Source organism: Procambarus clarkii, chromosome 8 (genome assembly GCF_040958095.1).
Source record: "Procambarus clarkii isolate CNS0578487 chromosome 8, FALCON_Pclarkii_2.0, whole genome shotgun sequence".
Taxonomy (NCBI): Eukaryota; Metazoa; Arthropoda; class Malacostraca; order Decapoda; family Cambaridae; genus Procambarus; species Procambarus clarkii.
Window position 1 is genome coordinate 45579497 of NC_091157.1, and position 19456 is coordinate 45598952.

Sequence of the window (19456 nt, forward strand, 5' to 3'; positions counted from 1 at the left end):
GGTGAAGGGACGACGACATTTCGGTCCGTCCTGGACCATTCTCAAGTCGATTGTGATGAGTAAGTAGATGCAGGCAATACTTTTATTGGCTGCATCTACTTCATCACAATCGACTTGAGAATGGTCCAGGACGGACCGAAACGTCGTCGTCCCTTAATCTTTTAGTGTGTGGTCTGGTCAACAAACTCAGGACCTTTGGGTTGCGACTCGACTATGCTGACAATTTTCAACAGACTGGTGCGTCTCCTTCACTTGCTACTAAGCTGATATTTTCCTAAGCTTTCAGATTTGCCTTTATTGAATATAATTTGCCACTTAACTATCGTGATTTTAAGATGAGTGAGATCTTCCTGCAGTTCCTCGGTTCTCATTTGAATTTAAAATGAATCTCCTTTAATGCATCTTTTCAACATATTTATATCGCTATTTACCTCAATTTCAAGAGCATTAATGTAGAGTATAAATAATAGAGGTCACAGGGCAAAACCTTGAGGCACTCCACCTGTTACCCACTCGGGCATCACATTATTTATGACCACTCTCCGTTTTCTTACTCTCTGGTTTCTCACTCCGTTTCTTTACTGTCCGTTTCCTTAGTCCTTTGCTTTCTTAATACACATTTTCTTAGGCTTTGTTTAACTGTGCATCATTTTCGTGTTCAACACTACACGTTAAATTATATGGCACAAAGACTGCTACTTCTCCTCGTCTCGTGATTGTTCTGTGTGAGGCAATTTTATCAGTTAATTTTATATTCACTTCCCATTTTCCTGGAGTTAACATTCATCCATGTTTCTGTGATTGCAATAATGTCTTTCATTCCTTATAAATAAGTGCTCTTAATTCGTCCATTTCATTTAAAATACTTTTGATATTCGTATTGTACTTATTTAGTATGTTTTACACTATTTTTTACCATTATCTAATTTTAGATTTCTTTCAGAATTCTTTGGGCTCCAACATTAGGAATTCTTTGGGAAGAGGGCTTGAGACCCCTTTCCTTCCCTTCCCAATCCTACATCTTCTAAGAGTTTAAAGGCTGCGACAGAATGCCAACATCCTTCTGCTGAACTTGCCTAAGCTGTCACCCTTTAATTTCTATCAGTTGGCAATTAAAGATACTGCATTTATTTGGCAACACTTGTTCCACCGGCAGATGATACCAGTTGCCGTTGAAAGCCATTCAAGTGCCAATTTCTCCTCTATGGATAATGCCATATTTTACCTGGAATAATCCCCTGATCCTAATTAATTCCTCGGGTATACTGTTTAACAACTCTTTGTTTCCATTTATAATATAAACGGAAATGTTTCCGTTCCAATATAAACTTGTTTCTGTTTCTAGACTTCTTGTTTCCGTTACTGATAGAATCCACTCAGTAAAACATCTAAACTATTGGGAATGACTAAAATGCCTATATCTGTATTCTCTTGAACGCAGGCGGGAGAGCTACATAATAATTTACACGTGGTAAATAGTAGAGGGGCTGGTCCCAAACCTGCACACAGAAATAACATCATATGAGACCAGAAGGCATAACAGGATGTGCAGAATACCACCGTTGAAGAGCAGAGGTGCAACAGGTACTCTGTCTGAGAGAGAATTCTTACATCAGAGGCCCGACACTGTTCAACACGCTTCCACTACACATAAGGGGCATAACTTGCCGACCCCTCACAGTGTCCAAGAGAGAACTTGATAAGCACCTCCAAAGGATACTTGATTAACCAGGCTGTGATTCATACGTCAGGCTGCGAGCAGCCGCGTCCAACAGCCTGTTGACCACTCCAGCAACGAAGAGGCCTGGTCGAGGACCGGACCGCGGGGACGCTAAACCCCGAAATCATCTCAAGGTAATCTCTTGGTAGACATAACGTGGGCCACCCAACTAATACTATTTAAAACTCCGGCAATCTGAAAGCACAAGTTACAGCCCCGCTCCAGTGCCAGGTAAGTCCACAACGGGCTCACCATAGCCCGTGCTACTTGCAACTTTTTGTTCCCAGTAGCGAATCTTGAACAACAACAAACAACGGAAAGCACACACACACACACACACACACACACACACACACACACACACACACACACACACACACACACACACACACACACACACACACACACACAACCTCCTCGTTCTGTCCTATGTAGCAAGAAACAATATCCTAGACTTTCTTCCCTTTAGTCCTCTTCCTGCCTCATTGCAACAGTCATCTTCCAAGCATCATTTCTCTGGTAGGAGAGCGAGTGTGTTCAGCCTCTCTCCTCCACCAGGAGAGCGCCTTTCTTCCTGGTTCCTCCGCTGTTTCCCTCCACTCCTCCCTAGGCTCTGTTTTTCCTTGTGTATTGTGTTTTTTATCTGTTACGTATTTGTTCTCAAAACGAGCCACATCATCAAAGTTTATCGAATTCCATATTACGCGATGAGTCCTTTGTAAGTCGCTCTCCTCTTCCCCTCTCTGTTTCCGCCGTCCTTTTCTGCTTCCTCTTATTCTATCCACCTTCTTCCGTTCATCCCCCTAGCCTCATCAACCGTCCTTTCTCATTGTTTCTTCTGTCCGTCAAGCCACTGATCGCCCTTGGGTGACTGTACGAACAGGAAGTCTAATTCCGTCCTGGTGACTGCGAGCAACCAAAGGACTGTCATTTGGGGATACGAAACGACTTTTGACTGGGGATTCGGCTCATAAACTTAATTATGTTTGCGTGTTGCTATGCGTGTGTTTGCGTGTTGTCTCTGGCTTCTAAATGTATCTTCTCGTTCTGCTGTTTCTCATGAGGAATGCTTCATCCTTCGCCGGTTGATTTTCCCTTCTATCTTCTACATCATTATCATGTCTCGCCGGTATATTTTTTCCTCGAGCGCGGTGAGGAACACTTCCCTTTGCCTTTCTTCACAGGTCAGTCCCCTTACCCATCAGAGCGAGTCTTGGCCCACAGGTCAGTCCCCTTACCCATCAGAGCGAGTCTTGGCCCACAGGTCAGTCCCCTTACCCATCAGAGCGAGTCTTGGCCCCACAGGTCAGTCCCCTTACCCATCAGAGCGAGTCTTGGCCCACAGGTCAGTCCCCTTACCCATCAGAGCGAGTCTTGGCCCACAGGTCAGTCCCCTTACCCATCAGAGCGAGTCTTGGCCCACAGGTCAGTCCCCTTACCCATCAGAGCGAGTCTTGGCCCACAGGTCAGTCCCCTTACCCATCAGAGCGAGTCTTGGCCCACAGGTCAGTCCCTTTACCCATCAGAGCGAGTCTTGGCCCACAGGTCAGTCCCCTTACCCATCAGAGCGAGTCTTGGCCCACAGGTCAGTCCCCTTACCCATCAGAGCGAGTCTTGGCCCACAGGTCAGTCCCCTTACCCATCAGAGCGAGTCTTGGCCCACAGGTCAGTCCCCCTTACCCATCAGAGCGAGTCTTGGCCCACAGGTCAGTCCCCTTACCCATCAGAGCGAGTCTTGGCCCACAGGTCAGTCCCCCTTACCCATCAGAGCGAGTCTTGGCCCACAGGTCAGTCCCCTTACCCATCAGAGCGAGTCTTACCTCCAACCCATAGAAGCTTCCTGGTGTTGTGCTATGCTCCCTCAAGTGTGAGATTCCTGGAGGGGCTGCCATGTACTCAAGGATGACTCGACTGTATACAGCGTCCACAAGTCCTCTTTTTTCTGTCTTAAATGACTCTCAAGGCATTTTTCACATTATGATAAGCCACTGGTGTTTATTCTGCTAATATTGTCAGTATACTGGGATTGTCTCCCGGTATGCTGATAACCTTAGCATGGTTGAGGACTGTGATGTGTGTCTGGACTCAAGTAGATGTGAGTACAGGGTCGACCCTCAGCTCCTAAGCCCAGAATTTTACTGGTCTCTCGTTTTTATTGTCATGTATACATTTCATGTGTGTTTACAATCTACAATCTGTGGCTGTAGGCTAGAGCTGTTAGCTCTTGGACCTCGCCTTTCTAACCGTCGGTTGTCTAATGTAATGATTCGTGTATTCACCTAGTTGTGCATGCGGGATGAGCTCTCCCTCTTTCGGTCCGCCTCTCAACTGTCAATCAACGATCAATTATATTTATTTATTTATTTATTTTTACCATACACAGACGCACACACACAGGAAGAAGCCCGTAACAGCTGTCTAACTCCCAGGTACCTATTTACTGCTAGGTGAACAGGGCCATCAGGGTGAAAAAAATGTGCTTATTTGTTTCTAGCTCTGCCGGGGATGAAATTCTGGCACTTAGGACTACTACCCTTGTGTGTGTGTGTGTGTGTGTGTGTGTGTGTGTGTGTGTGTGTGTGTGTGTGTGTGTGTGTAAAAATTAATATAAACCCGGTTTCACCCAGAGGATTCGGTTTTCTTGTGCAAATATCAACCCGTCTCTATATATCGAACAATTTAATAGTCCCAGAACTCACATCTGCAGAAAATTGACTTTGTGCTGGATAATTAATAAAAAAACAGCACATTTCTCTAATTCAACGTGAAAATAAATTCTTTCCCCTCAAAGAAATTAAATCTGACCTAACTGGTGGAGGATGCTGCCTGTCACTCATCTTCCGGGGAGGCCGCGGCGAGATGACAGTGACAATTGAGGGCCCAAGACACCACTGTCAGAGATACAGAATGGCAAGAGAGGAAGGGGGAAAAAGATGGAGTGGTTTCAAGGGCACTGAGATTGAGGTGGGCGGCCTCCCAGCTCCAGACACTCTACCCGTCTCGGCCGATTCTGGGCGATCTCTTCCGCCAGGATTAGCCTCTCTCTCTCCTCTGGCAACTTACCTCTGGTTGATACCTGGTTGATGGGGTTCTGGGAGTTCTTCTACTCCCCAAGCCCGGCCCGAGGCCAGGCTTGACTTGTGAGAGTTTGGTCCACCAGGCTGTTGCTTGGAGCGGCCCGCAGGCCCACATACCCACCACAGCCCGGTTGGTCCGGCACTCCTTGGAGGAACCTCTAATCCGTCAGGTTTTACTTACCCGCCACGTTTAACACTAACCTATAAAGTTTACTTCTCCCTTCACGTCAGGTTTACCAGTCTTCCGTCAAGTATACCTTCACCAACAAGGTTTAGTTTACCTTACTCTACCAGGATAATTTCCCTCCTCAAGGTTAACCTCTACAGTTGCGAAACTTTTCCTTCTCGGAGTGTTCATTAGTGTCCTTAGGGAGAATTATTCTTATATTCGTAATTTTAATATTAGTTTTTTTATTCGGATTGATTTAAAGGATGAAAATTGTTGTCACACAAACACACATCCCCAGGATGCAACCCGTAGTAGCTGTCTTAACTCCCTGGTACCTGTTTACTGCTAGGTGAACAGCTGCATCAGGGGAAAATATTTCTCCATTTGTTTCTGCCTCGGCCGGGAATCGAACCTGGCTCCTTGGGACAACGACCCTGGAGCTGTTCGCTTCGACACGATGCCATGTTTATCTATCAACAGGTAACAGAACAGCTGTTTATCTATCAACAGGAGACAGAACAGCTGTTTATATATCAACAGGTAACAGAACAGCTGTTTATATATCAACAGGAGACAGAACAGCTGTTTATATATCAACAGGTAACAGAACAGCTGTTTATCTATCAACAGGAGACAGAACAGCTGTTTATATATCAACAGGTAACAGAACAGCTGTTTATATATCAACAGGAGACAGAACAGCTGTTTATATATCAACAGGTAACAGAACAGCTGTTTATATATCAACAGGTAACAGAACAGCTGTTTATATATCAACAGGTAACAGAACAGCTGTTTATATATCAACAGGTAACAGAACAGCTGTTTATATATCAACAGGTAACAGAACAGCTGTTTATTTATCAACAGGTAACAGAAAAGCTGTTTATTTATCAACAGGTAACAGAACAGCTGTTTATTCATCAACAGGTAACAGAGCAGCTGTTTATTCATCAACAGGTAACAGAACAGCTGTTTATTCATCAACAGGTAACAGAACAGCTGTTTATTTATCAACAGGTAACAGAACAGCTGTTTATTTATCAACAGGTAACAGAACAGCTGTTTATTTATCAACAGGTAACAGAACAGCTGTTTATTTATCAACAGGTAACAGAACAGCTGTTTATCTATCAACAGGAGACAGAACAGCTGTTTATATATATCAACAGGTAACAGAACAGCTGTTTATATATATCAACAGGTAACAGAACAGCTGTTTATTCATCAACAGGTAACAGAACAGCTGTTTATTCATCAACAGGTAACAGAACAGCTGTTTATTTATCAACAGGAGACAGAACAGCTGTTTATTTATCAACAGGTAACAGAACAGCTGTTTATTTATCAACAGGTAACAGAACAGCTGTTTATTCATCAACAGGTAACAGAACAGCTGTTTATGTGCCAACAGCTTGACAGGTAACACACATGCACTAAATTACAATCAGGCATTCCACATTCATTCAAACGTTACAATTTTATTCAACATTACGACTTAATTTGGTATAAAAAGGTTGATTGAACATCTTGTATTAGACTACAGCATTATAATTGTCCCCACCAGGATGACCTGGCGCAGTAGAGGGCGTCCGAGGCTCGTACTCCACCTGCTGGCCATCACACACTTGGCTACTCGGACCTCAGGTGAGTTATATCATTAATAATGCACAGATACCTGCCACTTGGTACACATTTAATCCGTTCGCCACACTCAAGGCGAACTTGACCCGCACCGAGACCCAACGGAGTCTATCCTAAGCAAATGCAGGCTTGGCTATAAGGAAACGGGCTTTTTTGAACGGTATTGTGTGTGATTTGATCGTCCGCCAAACACACACCGAAACTACGACGTTGGTACAACGTTCGAACAAGTTTTAACACCTAACCAGTTATAACAACCAATATAGCAAGTTGTAACAACGTTCTAATACGTCATAAACACGTTAAGCCAAGATGTAACAACTTTATTACAAGTTGTAACAAGCGGAAAATAGAGACAATTTCGCTTTGTGTTTCCAGGGCGCGTTCATGATTTGCACCGATTAGATGTATCAGTTTGTATTATGATGATAGATAATAGTTGTATTATGGTCCGCATGGCCCCTTACAAAATGTTTGGTATTCCACCATCGCTGTGTTGCATTCGTGGTGGGTCACGGCGCTTGAAGGGACACTTGAATACATGGCGTTCTCTTGCAAATAACGTCGCTTGTCGCCCGTCTGGGCTACGGCCAAACACAGTCCGTTATTTGTAAGAGGGACTGGTTGAGGATCATCTCAGAGACCATCTGGCTGATGGAGGCAGCTGTCGTCGGCGCTGGTAAACCCCAGTACCCAGCTGGTAAACACCAGTACCCAGCTGGTAAACCCCAGTACCCAGCTGGTAAACACCAGTACCCAGCTGGTAAACACCAGTACCCAGCTGGTAAACACCAGTACCCAGCTGGGTACCCAGTACCCAGTACCCATAGGGACCTCGTAGCCTGGTGGATAGCGCGCAGGACTCGTAATTCTGTGGCGCGGGTTCGATTCCCGCACGAGGCAGAAACAAATGGGCAAAGTTTCTTTCACCCTGAATGCCCCTGTTACCTAGCAGTAAATAGGTACCTGGGAGTTAGTCAGCTGTCACGGGCGGCTTCCTTGGGGGTGGAGGCCTGGTCGAGGACCGGGCCGCGGGGACACTAAAGCCCCGAAATCATCTCAAGATAACCTCAAGATAGCTGGTAAATGCTGGGGTACTCTAACCCCAGCTTAGAGTACCCAGGTGTACCCCAGCCTAAATCACCAAAGTCTAAATTCTAAATAGTCTAAATCAGGCAGACTAAATCAGTCTTAGGCAGTCTAAATCACCAAAGAAAACCCGAGTCACGATTCATCGGCTTAAGTCTCCACTTACGAAATCTGTGCATCTTTTTTTTCTATTTAGGGTAGTTTAGTTTGTAGTTATTAAACAGTTTGAGTATTAAAGTCACTAGCGGGTTGTCTATAACAATAATAACCTCGGGTTGTGAGTTTTTGAAGCTCGTAAACCTTTTTGATCAATAGTGACTCAGCCGTCAATATTGGAGGAAAGATGTACTGGTAAGCGAACAGTGGAATGAAGCCACCGAGGCTTCAACGACCCGAGGTGGTCGTTGAGAGGACCCTGGCCCCAGGCTCAGCCCAAGGCTCGGCCCCAGGCTCGGCCCTAGGCTCGGCCCCAGGCTCGGCCCCAGGCTCGGCGCCGCAGCTGTAGTAAGCCTTCACAAGACTGTTGAGAGAAGCCACCAAGCCCAGTGCAGTTGCCAGTAGGAGACCTTGAGCAACCCGACCGCTTGTAAGAAGCTGCAGGAAGAGCAGGAAGCTGCAAGCACAACCCTGCAGCTGGTACGTGGCCCAGAAGACACTTCCATCGTTTGAAAGAAGTCAAGCAAACTTCTATCAGGAGTGAAAGAAGTCACCCTGCAGCTGGAATGAAGACAAGAGCATATTCTTGAATATGAAAATCACCACTAGAGAATGCTCCATTAATATTCAGATAAAAGTAAGAAAATATATACATATCCGTTATACTATGATATATATAAGATATATATACATAAGATATTGTTTATGGTGAAGGAACACAGTAGCATCATGAAGGTGTTTGGCGGGAAGAGCCATCTCGTCATGGGAGACATCCTGGACGTCTCTTCCTTAGATGTATTCACATGTCACCTCTCCGCTGCTCTGGTCACGGAGGATCACGGAGGCTGTGAAGCATCACTGGCATCTGAAGTATTAGCACTAACACATTCCCACTACGGGCTCACCATAGCCCGTGCTACTTGGAACTTTTTGTTCCAAGTAGCAAATCTTAAACAACAACAACACATAACACATTCCCTGCCTCTATTCATGGAGAACATTCATGCCTCACTCCCTTTCCCACGAAGGTCTGAATTCCCCCGTTTCTTTCCCGGATTATGGGAGAGTTAAAGCTATCTTTTGGGCATGAGTGGACATGAAAATTTCTTCTTTTGTAGCGGTAAGTCGCCAACTGCCTTACTAGTTACCGTACTTGGCCTCGGGCAGGTCGTATCCAGCCTTCTCTGCCACCTTGGTTAGGCAGACCCTCGCCTGGTTATGTTGGTGGTCAAGTCTTCACTAAATGTCCATGTGTCCCAATATATATTTCGCAAAACTGTTGACAACAGCACAACGGTTCCTGGTGCCTAGTTACTGGGTGCCCCAGAGTCTTCTGATCTCACACTGAATAACATTAAATCCCGACACCTTTACTTATGCATAGGATTATTGGATCACCAGAGGCTTATGGCCCGCGCAGGAATATCCCTGCAAAAAAGAAAAAAAAATAACTCCCCTTTGCCTTATTTTCCACTGTCGGCAGATTCATGGGCTCCCTATTACAGTCATGGGGGTTATCAAGGCTCCCTATTCCGGTCTTGGGGGTATCTAAGATCCCTATTTCAGTCATGAAGGAACTCGCGGTTCCGCTTACAATAATAATGGAAGAAACTGAGGTTGTAGCCTTCATCAAAGTCCAGGGACTCGAGTCTATCTTAGTCATCGACGATGTTGGTGATGTGTGGTGTCGGTAGTGTTGTAACAGGAGGCTTTGAGTGCCTTGTCAAGTCCTGATACAGGCCAACACTCTCTGAGACTCTGAATCCGACTACAGGCCAACACTCTCTGGAACCCGACTACACATCACGAACGCCACAATAAGTCGGCTGTTAAATTGAGACGTAAACAAGAACAGCTGTGTACAGAAGTGTCCCTAAATTTGTGATTTGGTAAATAATTGAAGTATGGCAGAATGACCCAACTGGGTATAATTGTGCCCACACTCTTCTCCCCCTACACTGCTCAACCCCCCTTATTATACCCATACGATCCTCATTTACCCCCTGGTAAAGGGGGTAAATGCCTTTCGGTAAAGGTCGGTAAATGCCCGACCAGGCCTTTTCAGGAGGCCTGGTCGACGACCGGGCCGCGGGGACGCTAAGCCCCAGAAGCACCTCAAGGTAAGGTAACCCCCCTCCCCCACACACACACCCTCCCAGACCCTCACTAACCCCTCCCACTGCTCCTCAGGTCAATGCAGGGCGACAGAAACCTTCGAGAAGGTGACCCGGGCGACGCTGGATGGAGTAGAAGGGTCGCCCCTCTTCGCCAGCTCTGGCAACACTGTCACAGAGGGTTGCCTCGCCAGGTTGGTCGCCCGTTCTGGTAGTACTGTGAGAGAGAGAACATTGAAGTTACTAATTAATAGTTTGGAACAATATTATGTGATTTTGTTCAAATTATTAACTATTATTGTTCTACCTTATTAATTGTTTGAAATTACTATTAAAGTTCTAAATTATTAGTATTGTTCTAAATTAATTATTAGTATTAATTATTAATTATTAGTATTAATTATTAGTATTAATTATTAATTATTAATTATTATTATTAATTATTAGTGTAAATTATGAATTATTAGTATAAATTATTAATTATTAGTATAAATTATTAATTATTAGTATAAATTATTAACTACTACTGCAGTTAACTATTTAACCATGATTATTGGTGCTACTGCTATCGTCACTGCTATCGTTTACACTATTCTACTACCACCACCTTGCTAAATAATTATTAAAATATTTGCTGTAATTATTACAATAACTAATATATATTTTTTCAATAGTTTTTTTTAACTTACAGTAACAATTAATATTATTAATACAGTGGTAATTACTGCAATATTTTAACATTATTATTCAAGGATCTTCGACTACATCCCTTTCTTCTCATCCTCATCTAACCACCTGAACTAATCCACAAGGGCCGTGATGAGGGTTACCTGCACAAATCCACAAGGGCCGTGATGAGGGTTCGAACCTACGTCCGAGAGGATCCCCAGACCTCGGACGTAGATTCGAAGCCTCGTCACGGCCCTTGTGGATTTGTTCATTCGATGCATCACGCTATTGTGATTTCTGTGTGTGTGTAATCATGTATGAACCCCCTAACAGCTGCCGAAGCTTGGAGACGTGTTCAAGCTTCGTAGTGAACTACGAGAGGGAAGCTTGCTTCAGCGTGAAGACTGACTCCACCGCCCGCCTCCTGCCAGTGGATCAGCGTCTTAACTACTTCCAGAAGCTCTGTATCAGCGGTGAGAGAGAGAAAGAGAGAGAGAGAGAGAGAGAGAGACAGAGACAGACAGATACAGAGACAGAGACAGACAGAGAGAGACAGAGAGAGAGAGAGAGAGAGAGAGACAGAGACAGACAGAGAGAGAGACAGAGAGACAGAGACAGACAGAGAGACAGAGAGACAGAGACAGACAGAGACAGAGAGAGACAGAGACAGACAGAGAGACAGAGAGACAGAGAGAGAGAGAGAGAGACAGACAGATACAGAGACAGAGAGAGACGTATGCATTTTACCTGTCACTGTTGCAGCTTTATCAGGATAACTGTACACAATCCCTTCACCAGATTTCTGGATTTTACTCCCTTGGATTCATTTACATTATTAATCCTCCTCAGCCCTCTTCCTCCTCCCCCCCCCCCTCCCTCCTGTGTACCTCATCGTTAATGTGCTCAATTTTCGTCCCTCATATCGGTCTGATCTAATCCTATCCTATTTAATCTGATCTAATGTTATTTAATTACATCTAATCATTTACACTCATGTAATCCTATTCCTCTTTAATTGAATATAATCGTATTTCACTTTGTCTAATCATTTTTCCTATCTAATCCTCTTGAATATAATCCTATTTAATACTATCTAATCGTATTTAATACTATCTAATCCCATTTAATACTATTTAATCGTATTTAATACAATCTAATCCTATTTAATACTATCTAATCCTATTTAATACTATCTAATCCTATTTAATACTATCTAATCCTATTTAATACTATCTAATCCTATTTAATACTATCTAATCCCATTTAATACTATCTAATCTCGTTTAATACTATCTAATCCTATTTAATACTATCTAATCCTATTTAATACTATCTAATCCTATTTAATACTATCTAATCCCATTTAATATTATCTAATCCCATTTAATACTATCTAATCCTAATACTATCTAATCCTATTTAATACTATCTAATCCTATTTAATACTATCTAAGCCTATTTAATACTATCTAATCCTATTTAATACTATCTAAGCCTATTTAATACTATCTAATCCTATTTAATACTATCTAATACTATTTAATACTATCTAATCCTATTTAACAAAAACAATACAGTGCTGGCAGACAGTGTCTCTCACAGCTGTCCTCCCTCAGCGCCGGCGTGTGGGAAGGCGTGGATGCTGGAGCGAGTGGTGGGGTTCGAGGTGGAGGGCTACGACGACCTGGTGCTCACCAACGTCCCCAGCAGGCTCAAGTGTGCTGAGCTGTGCGTGGGTGAGCGCAACCTGCAGTGTCGCAGCGCAGAGTATCACGAGAGGTTGGTTGTGCGCAGCGCTCTGCGTTTTGTAGTGGCTTGTTTTTGTTTGAGATTCAGATACTAAGAGCGAAATGTTCCAAGTAGCACGGACTATGGTGATCCTGTAGTGGACTTACCTGGCACAGGAACGCGGCTGTAATTTGACTGTTGTGGCTTGTGTATATATATTTGCTTTATCTAGAAATCCAACATTGTGTTTGTAACTCTATTTTGTATGTACTTTTTTTCTATTTAAAATTGTCTGATTATCTAATGTTATCGTGTGACTCTTTCTTCGTCTTGTTGATCCTGGAATTGTCAAATACACAATAAGAGACTTAACGATTTTTTATGATTAGATTATCATGATCCTGGAATTGGTATGTGATTACATTGCCTTGGTCATTAAAATCTTTAGTTCCAGATTTTCTTGGTTTTCCAGTTAATCTTTCTTAAGTAGCAAGAGTTTTAATTTTGAAATGTGCGTTCAGTCACTTCAACTGGAATTGAATGATATAGGGGATAATTGAAGAACCCGAGGGAGTTCGGTAATCCCTGGCCACGACCTCTGACTCGCCTCACTGACTCTACAGAGACGGTGTGTGTCGTCTAAGTCGCCAGGACAGACGGACGCAGCCTCTCAGCTTCCGGCCGGCGTCCCCTGACGTCCATTACATAGAGAACCAGTGTGCAGGAAGTAAGTGATGCTCATCTGTCTGCGCACTCAGGTTATTTTGAACTGTTCTAATTACTCTTCAGCACTGTGAGAGGCTGCCTGATTAAAACAAATCTCGAAATGCATGAGGTACATTGACACCTTTGTATTCGTTGTATGTAATGATTGTGTACGTCTGTACAGAGCCAGAAGTAATATCATTCGTAAAACAAATGTTAATTAAGTAACCTAAAGTATTATTTCATTGTACGTATGTTGTATTTTGACATGCATTGCATATTCTTCAAAATTTCCTGAAACAATATCTTGTCAAAATGGCATTGTTGTGGTGGACTCTCCAACAAATTCAGCAGAAGCAGCAATGCACGTGAATAACTATGGAAGTGATACAGTCTGCATTTCCTTGCTGATATACCCGCATACGTATGAATCGTATCGGTCGGTCTTATTAGCAAATTTCTGAGAAATGGATAAGTGCTTTTATGGTTATTGACTCCCGAGGCCCATCGTAGATATGTAGATATGAGGCATCGAGCCTCATAGCTACATATCTCGGTGCCTCATACTTGTAGATTTAAAGCACTGAGCTATTGAAAGAGAGGGGCTTTGCATGTTAGGAAATAGGGGCAGCCTGGAAGAGGTCAGACATCTTTTGAGAACTTATTCATGCGTATATATACATATACAAATACAAAGGCATTATTACCAAGGTTCCTAACACTACACGGTGTACACCTGGTCTCCTTGCAGTACCTGAGGTCCAGCAGTGCGAATTTGAGGAACTGCCTCAGCAAGACATGGGTCACGGTGACGTCCAGATCTCCGTCAGCACCGTCGCTGAGGTGAGCGCCCCCTGGCAACCCCTGCCTCTCTGTGTTCAGTATCTGTGAGCAATTTATATATATATAGGGAGTGTAAACTTTCCTGAATCTATTCTGATACCTGCGACCTAGTTCCTCACACATCTGGCTCTCATCACACGCCTGGCCTTTTCTCACACAAGCGGGACCAAAGAGCCGAAGCTCAACCCCCGTAAACACAATTAAGTGAGTACCTGTCCTCTCACACCTGGCCCTTCTCAACACTTGGATTTCTTCAGATTTATAGCTCGCCACAACATCTGATCCTTCTCACACACCTGACCTCAACATCTGGCTCACGTTACAACATACACTCCCACAGGGGGAATGGCACTCCCTAGGCACTCACTGTCCCCCTACTTCTATCCCCTCAGTGCCAACACGCGTGTGAGACAGAAGCAACCTTCAACTGCCGGTCGTTCACGTGGTTCGAGCGAGCTGGTGTGTGTCGTCTCTCTGGCGACGACATGGTCTCTGCCGGACCGTCCGCCGTCGTCCCGCTGCCCGGAGCCGTCTTCCACCAGCGAACCTCCTGTCTAGACCGTAAGAACTCTATAGTCCAACCCGTCCTCGACTCAAGTCCATTACATCCAGCAGTCAACCCCACAGACGCATTCATAAATTTTAACACGCTGTTCATTCAAAACGGGAATTTTCTCAAATATAAATGAATATTATAATATATTATCTTATTGTGTGCATATATAAGCATAGGCATAGGTTAGGTTAGGTGTTTAGATTCTGTTTGCGATTATTTGTATTTATAGTACGTGGGTGAAGCATTTACAGCGTTGTGGTTCGAACAAAATTCGTCAGTGAAGCACTTGTTCCGAAAGTGTTCGAACAGAATTAGTTGTGAGTTGTGTGTAAACCGTTTTTCATTCATAAACAGGGGGTTTGGCGGGTGCATGGAATCACTTTTGGGTCTTTGTTTGGAGGACGGGTTGCACCACTAGTGAGGTTCGAACACTTCTGGAACAAGTGCTTCGCTGACGACTTTTGTTCGAACCACAACGATGCAAATGCTTCACTCACGTACTACAAATACACCTAATCGGCAACAGAACCTAAACACCTAAGCAACCAAATGCCTAAATATGCACAATATGCTAATTTAACAATATTAATTTATATTCGTTACAATTCCTATTTTGGATGAACAGCATGTTAAAATTGGTGAATGTGTCTTTGGGGTCGACCGCTGGATGGAATGGACTTGGTCTGAGAACGGGTTGCCTTTAAACCGAGAATATCTTTGGAACCATTCTAACAACACTCTGATATTATTGTCATAATCGAACATTTTAATTTGTTAGTAATATAAGTAATTATTATCATTGTGCTGTCACCATTGCCTATTGGTAATGTGGTGATCTCGTAGTGCGCCTGGAGTGTAGTGTAGACGCCATGAAGGTCCTCCTCCACACTGCTGAGCCCTTCAGGGGGCGCCTCTTCTCTATGGACTTCCCGACCTCCTGCCAGTCCAACGACAAGGGCCGCACTGACACTTCTCTCATCATCAAGGTAAGTGCTGGTACTCTTCTCCTCTGTGTCTGCGCAAGCCGCGTACGCTGCGCAAACCGTGCGTGTAGTAATTGTGCGTTCTGAGTGTACCAGCTGTGCGCACGCTGCGTAACTTCATGTTGTGATTCATAAGTTCATGTTGTGAATTATAAGTCCATGTTGTGAATTTTAAGTCCATGTTGTGAATTATAAGTCCATGTTGTGAATCATAAGTCCATGTTGTGAATCATAGGACCATGTTGTGAATCACAGGTCCATGTTGTGAATCATAGGTCCATGTTGTGAATCATAGGTCCATGTTGTGAATCATAGGTCCATTTTGTGAATCATAGGTCCATGTTGTGAATCATAGGTCCATGTTGTGAATCATAAATCTAAGTTGCAGGCGATGAGTCACAATAACGTGGCTGAAGTATGTTGACCAGACCACACACTAGAAGGTGAAGGGACGACGACGTTTCGGTCCGTCCTGGACCATTCTCAAGTCGAATCATCGACTTGAGAATGGTCAAGGACGGACAGAAACGTCGTCGTCCCTTCACCTTCTAATGTGTGGTCTGATCAACATAAATCTAAGTTATGAATCATAGACGTACGTTGTGAATTATGATCATTGTGATATATATAGAATCTCCAGAGTAATAGAAGGTTAACAGACTATCCCTTAATCTTAAACACAAAGTGAACTGTACTGGTTGTGCATCCTACTCAATGTTGCAGAGTGTCGTTGCTCTGATTTGAAAGTAATCTCCTGCCCTTACAGTTTCTTAATTGTTTCTGCCTTTTCTCTCTCTTTCTACGAATCTCCTCCATTATTTCTCCTTTTCCTGTTTCTCCCTTCTGTTTCTCATTCCAGTCTCACTCTGCAATTTCTTGTTCCAGTCTGTCTCTCCAGTTTCTCGTTCCAGTCTCTCCCGCCAGTGTTTTAATCTCTCCTGAAGAGATTTTGCCTGAGTCACATCTTGGCAACATCTCTTCTCCAAGAAGGAAGGAATTATCAAGGGAAAGCGCCTAGCCATTCCTGGCGCTTTCCTTTGATAATTCCTTTGTGAATCATGGAGACTCTTCTCCAAGAGTCTCCGTCCAAATGAAACACTTGTTCTGCGAGAGAGAGAGAGAACTTGGGCCAACACACACCGGGGTTATTTTCGCTGGCCACGACCAGGTTGAAACCTGCGTCTGTTCCCTTCACCTTTAACCACTGTCCACTGAGGCAAGGGCGTCCTCTCACACAGTTCAGAGACCCAGAGTGCGGGGTGATGGAGGAGGGGAGCGGCGTGTACAGCAATGTCATCGTGGTGCAGCACCACCCTGTCATACAGAGGAGGGGGGATAAGGCCATCAAACTTCTGTGCCTGTTCGAGACGGGCAATAAGACGGTTACTGACAGCTACAACTTCATCGTTGAGTAAGTAGTGTAAACATTCTTCAAGTCTGCTGTTATTTCTTAATGTTTTATGTTATGGGTCTGTATGGCCGTTGTCCGGTGAGTTCCAGGTCTGGGAGACTGGATTTATCTGATACACAACGTTCACGCAGGAAAGAAGCAGTTTGGAAGTGTCCAAACTGCTCCCGACGAGCCTATTAAACCCTCTTGGGGCATCAGAAGCATTCAATCCCTATATATATGACTGTCACGTAAACTGTAAACCACTCTATCGTGAGAATAAACATTTAATTTATCTGAACCCTCGGGAAATGGAGCCCTTACCTGTAAGGTGCTAGGGGGGGGGGGGATTAAAGGCACATTCTTATGTTGGCTTCTTTAGAGTGGAGTGTTACGTCTGGGAGAGGGAGCTCACCCCTCACTCTCCATCTAAGTAAAACATAGCACTGAACCTCACTCTAATGCATCGTTAAGACGCGGCCAGCGCTCAGTATCAGCCACCTGCATATGGCATTATCGTACCCGCAGTAGACGTGAGGTTTTAGGTCCACGTCAACAAGGAATTTCTCTTCAACATTACTCATGTAAATATTAGCAAAAAGAGAACCAAGGGGAACTCATAGCGATGCCATGTACTTGTTTGTAAACTTAAGTGTACTTCTTTCTAGACTTAAGGCTGAACAAACATGGCATGTAAAGTGCTATATAGTCGTAATGGCTTGCACTTTCCCTTGATGTGCCAAGACTCCCCTTCTGCTGCGTCCATTCGTGCCATGTGCTTGCAGCCATAAGTCTCCAAAGGAATTTGTCGATTTATTGCCGGGGGCCGCAGGCACCGGACGTGAGATTTGTGTGGATGATTGAGTCGCTGGTCACCAACGTCCCCGTGGATGAGACTGTAGGAATGATCGAGAGAGTTTATGGAGATCCCGCTTGTACTCTCCTTGGCGTCCCAGAAAGCACACTCAACAAACTACTCGACGCATGTACCAAAGAGGCACTCTTCCTGAGCTCTGATGGTCGCATGAACCAACAAGTAGATGGTGTTGCTGTGGGTTCTCTCCTTGGTGTCCTATTTGCTAACTTTGACATGGGTACTGTTAAAGTCCTCGTTGACGACTACTGTAGGTGCGTAGATGACATATAAGGATGTATAAGGATGAACACGAAATAATTCAAGTGACTCTTCCATCTCAAGGACCAAGACAGAACGTGCATGAGATAAGGAAATTGTAGAAACCATTATTGTCCTCACTCTGTTACACATTCAGTTGTTCCAGCTAAAGTGAAACCAGTTCTGCTCTGCCTTCGAAAATATTGACAGCGTCATTGAAAGAAAATTCTTTGCATCTGGCCATAATAAAAAATGTAAAATGAACGTTGGAGAATTAATTTTTCAGCTTGTTTTTTCAAGTTAAGAAAACATTAGAATCCTTGATGCAATCCTCTGTCATATTAAATAACATATATTATGAAGCGGCATATTAATTAATTGTTATATAAAAGCTTATTTTAAATTATGATTTTTAGGGAAATGAAGCAACGTTCTACAACAATTTGTTTATAACAATTAAAATTAATCAAAGACTTCCCCCCATGTCAGTAGCTTCCCGGGAAGCGGAGTGGCGACGGCTATCGTAAACGCGACGGCTCCGACACCCAGGATACGACTCCGTATCGTCGACCGAGATGGCAACGATATCACAGGTGCCAGGCTGGGCGAGGAACTCTATCTCAGACTGGAGCTTGACAGCGACAGTAAGTGTAGCTGTGGCAACAGTGGCAACTAATGATGTGTTAATGAATGGGTTTGATTAGTATCGACGATAACTGAAGTAATTTTGGGACCTTCTGAGTGACTTTGGGTACTATTATTGATGTATCACTAGTACTAGTACGATCTACTACTAGTAACATTAAAAAATGTTACTAGTAGTAGCTAATGCATGCCTCACATCCTATCAATAGACAATACCTGTACCACGTGGCTTGCAATAGATGAAATCCATCATTGCATGTGTTTATAACATCCTGGTTCATTACAGGTGTATATGGCATCCTGGCCCGCAACCTGGTGGCTAAGAGCAGCGACAACAGCGACTCCATCGTCCTGCTCGACGAACGGGGGTGTCCTGTTGACCCGGTAATATTTCCCTCTCTCCAACTTGTGCCTGGATCCAGGAGTCTCCAGGGCAAGTTCGAGGCCTTCAAGTTCTCAGAGGACCAGGTCGTGCGCTTCCAGGTCAACGTCCAGTTCTGTCTGGAAGAATGTCGTCCGGTGAGTTCCAGGTCTATGAGGCTTGATTAATGTCGTCCGGTGGGTTCCAGGTCTGTGAGTGTTGATTTATGTCGTCTGGTGAGTTCCAGGTCTGTGGGTGTTGATTAATGTCGTCTGGTGAGTTCCAGGTCTGTGAGTGTTGATTAATGTCATCTGGTGAGTTGCTGGGTTGTATGTCTGAATGAATATGTGTAGATTATTATTAATAATTCCTTCATAACACATCATGCCAATGAAAAAGGAGCCTCTATTGTAAGTAATTCTAATTGATTCCTAAATAACATTTCATAAATACCGAGAACTAGTTTGTAATTATCATCACTGTTGTTTCATCT

At 43.8% G+C, this 19456-nt stretch overlaps 1 protein-coding gene across 5 annotated transcripts in view; it reads left to right on the forward strand.

Moving 5' to 3' along the window:
• Positions 1-19456, forward strand: part of LOC123759650 (uncharacterized) — a 117559-nt gene that overhangs the window by 94039 nt on the left and 4064 nt on the right. For 4 of the 5 annotated variants that reach the window (XM_069317825.1, XM_069317845.1, XM_069317833.1 and 1 more), the window contains 11 exons: positions 6534-6613; positions 10046-10163; positions 10972-11111; positions 12255-12417; positions 12990-13093; positions 13823-13914; positions 14307-14475; positions 15314-15456; positions 16692-16864; positions 18447-18601; positions 18889-19121. In XM_069317825.1, coding sequence (XP_069173926.1) covers positions 6534-6613; positions 10046-10163; positions 10972-11111; positions 12255-12417; positions 12990-13093; positions 13823-13914; positions 14307-14475; positions 15314-15456; positions 16692-16864; positions 18447-18601; positions 18889-19121 — 1570 coding nt within the window. The remainder of the gene's footprint in view (positions 1-6533; positions 6614-10045; positions 10164-10971; positions 11112-12254; positions 12418-12989; positions 13094-13822; positions 13915-14306; positions 14476-15313; positions 15457-16691; positions 16865-18446; positions 18602-18888; positions 19122-19456) is intronic. The other variant, XM_069317839.1, reaches the window with a different exon arrangement.